The sequence below is a fragment of the Panthera pardus genome, unplaced genomic scaffold (genome assembly GCF_024362965.1).
Source record: "Panthera pardus isolate Hobbes unplaced genomic scaffold, ASM2436296v1 HiC_scaffold_12, whole genome shotgun sequence".
Taxonomy (NCBI): Eukaryota; Metazoa; Chordata; class Mammalia; order Carnivora; family Felidae; genus Panthera; species Panthera pardus.
This window is the reverse complement of record NW_026526677.1, coordinates 13,853,703-13,855,519: the sequence shown is the minus strand read 5'-3', so window position 1 is coordinate 13,855,519 and position 1,817 is coordinate 13,853,703. Positions and strand designations below refer to the sequence as shown.

General features: G+C 39.8%; 1 protein-coding gene across 1 annotated transcript; it reads right to left on the bottom strand.

Annotated features, from left to right (window-relative positions):
* Positions 1-391: 391 nt before the first annotated feature.
* LOC109245240 (olfactory receptor 2G3-like) lies at positions 392-1,357 on the bottom strand. The gene has a single exon (XM_019412550.2). The coding sequence runs from the start codon at positions 1,355-1,357 to the stop codon at positions 392-394; it is 966 nt and encodes a 321-aa protein (XP_019268095.2).
* Between the last annotated feature and the right edge of the window lie 460 nt (positions 1,358-1,817).

Below are 1,817 nucleotides of genomic sequence, written 5' to 3'. Positions count from 1 at the left end.
AAATTAACACAGATGTGAAATGTTATGTCCAAAATCCCTTATCTGAATTTCTCCACCTGAGTTAAAAATTCAGGATGTTTCTCTATATGAAGATGCTTTAGGTCCTCCAGCAGTAATAAGATGTTTCATCTTACTGTTATAATGTCAAGCAATTAATTTCAGATAGTCTATGATTTTAGAGAACTAAAATTTCATAGTGAGTAAGCAAATAGTCACCCAATGAAAGAAGTTATTTTGGCACATTAAAGCTGCAATTTGCCCTTGGAGAATATGTGTTCCTGCTGAGTTTGCAGCTGGCTTTATGTGTTCTTTATGAATGGCAGGACAAACATTGATGGTTCAAGGTCTTATTTATTGTCTTACTTCATATCCAGAAGTCAGCCATCTTAGATTAACAGTTAACTTTATGTCCCATTAAGACCCCTCTTGTCTTCTGTTTTGCAATAGCTCTCCTTAAAGCTCCTTTCACATCTTGGTTCCTTAGGCTATAGATCAAGGGGTTGAGCATAGGTGTGATCACAGTGTAGAACACTGCAATGATCTTGCCCCCAGCCCTGGAGGACTTCGACTGGGGTCTCATGTACATGAAGATGGCAGTTCCATAGAACAAGGCCACCACTGTCAGATGGGAGGCACAGGTGGACAGTGCCTTGTGCCTTCCAGAAGCTGACCGTATCCTGAGGACTGATAGAAGGATTCGGGCATAGGAAACAACAATCAGGAGAAAAGGAATGAAGACGATGATAATACTGAAGATGAAAACAACCAGCTCAGTAAATGAGGTGTCAGTGCAAGCCAACCTCAGGACAGAAGGGACCTCACAGAAAAAGTGATTCAGGACATTGGGCCCACAGTAGGGCAAACTCAAGGTGAGGACATTGATAACCATGGAGCTCAGGAAGCTACTGGACCAAGAAATGGCTGCCAATTGGACACAGATACTTTGGTTCATAATGACAGTATAATGAAGAGGGTGACAAATGGCTACATATCTGTCATAAGCCATGACCCCAAGAAGAACACATTCAATCATTCCAAAGGAGAGGGAGAAGTACATCTGAGTAGCACAGCTAGAGAATGGAATGGTCTTTTTCCCCACCATGTTGGACAGCATTTGTGGGACATTGGTGGATATATAGCAGATATCTAGAAAGGATAAATTAATGAGGAAGAAGTACATGGGGGTTTGGAGACGAGGTTCTATCTGAATAACAGTGATAATTATAATATTCCCCACTACTGTTAACAAATAGAAAAACAAGAACATAATAAAAAGAATGAGCTGCATCTTTGGCTGAGATGAGAGGCCCAGGAACACAAATTCAGTCACAGTGAAGTTTGTTTTTATCATATCCATTATTCAAACCACCCCCTTTTTACAGAAGCATCCGCTTGAAGACAAACATCAAATGTCCTATATCTCAGTGTTGGAAATTTAAGACATAAATAGGAAAGCAAAGAAAAGTCTTGATCTGGAATCATGCCTTGAGTATCTGAGTTGTACTACAAATGGAAAGCTTTTCTTCTACTTTTGGAGGCCATAGTCTCTTGATGAGGTTAAGATTTCCAAACTCAACGACTCTTTTTAAGTTAAGCAGATATACTTGAATTTTCTCCAAGAATATGCTCTTTGGTTGGTTTATAATCTGTTCAAAACCTACTCATTCTTCAAAGCCTTCCTCATGCCCTACGTTTTTAAAAAGATCTAATTATGTCCTTGCTCCACACCCAACAACAGAGCAGCATGACGTAGAACTTAAGTAAAAATCAAGGAAGGGCATAGCTTCCTGTGCTAACCTAAAAGTAATGGCAGGAAC

Bases quoted from the DNA above. Each gene is read 5' to 3' on its own strand.
- LOC109245240 (XM_019412550.2), bottom strand. From the start codon at position 1,357: ATGGATATGATAAAAACAAACTTCACTGTGACTGAATTTGTGTTCCTG.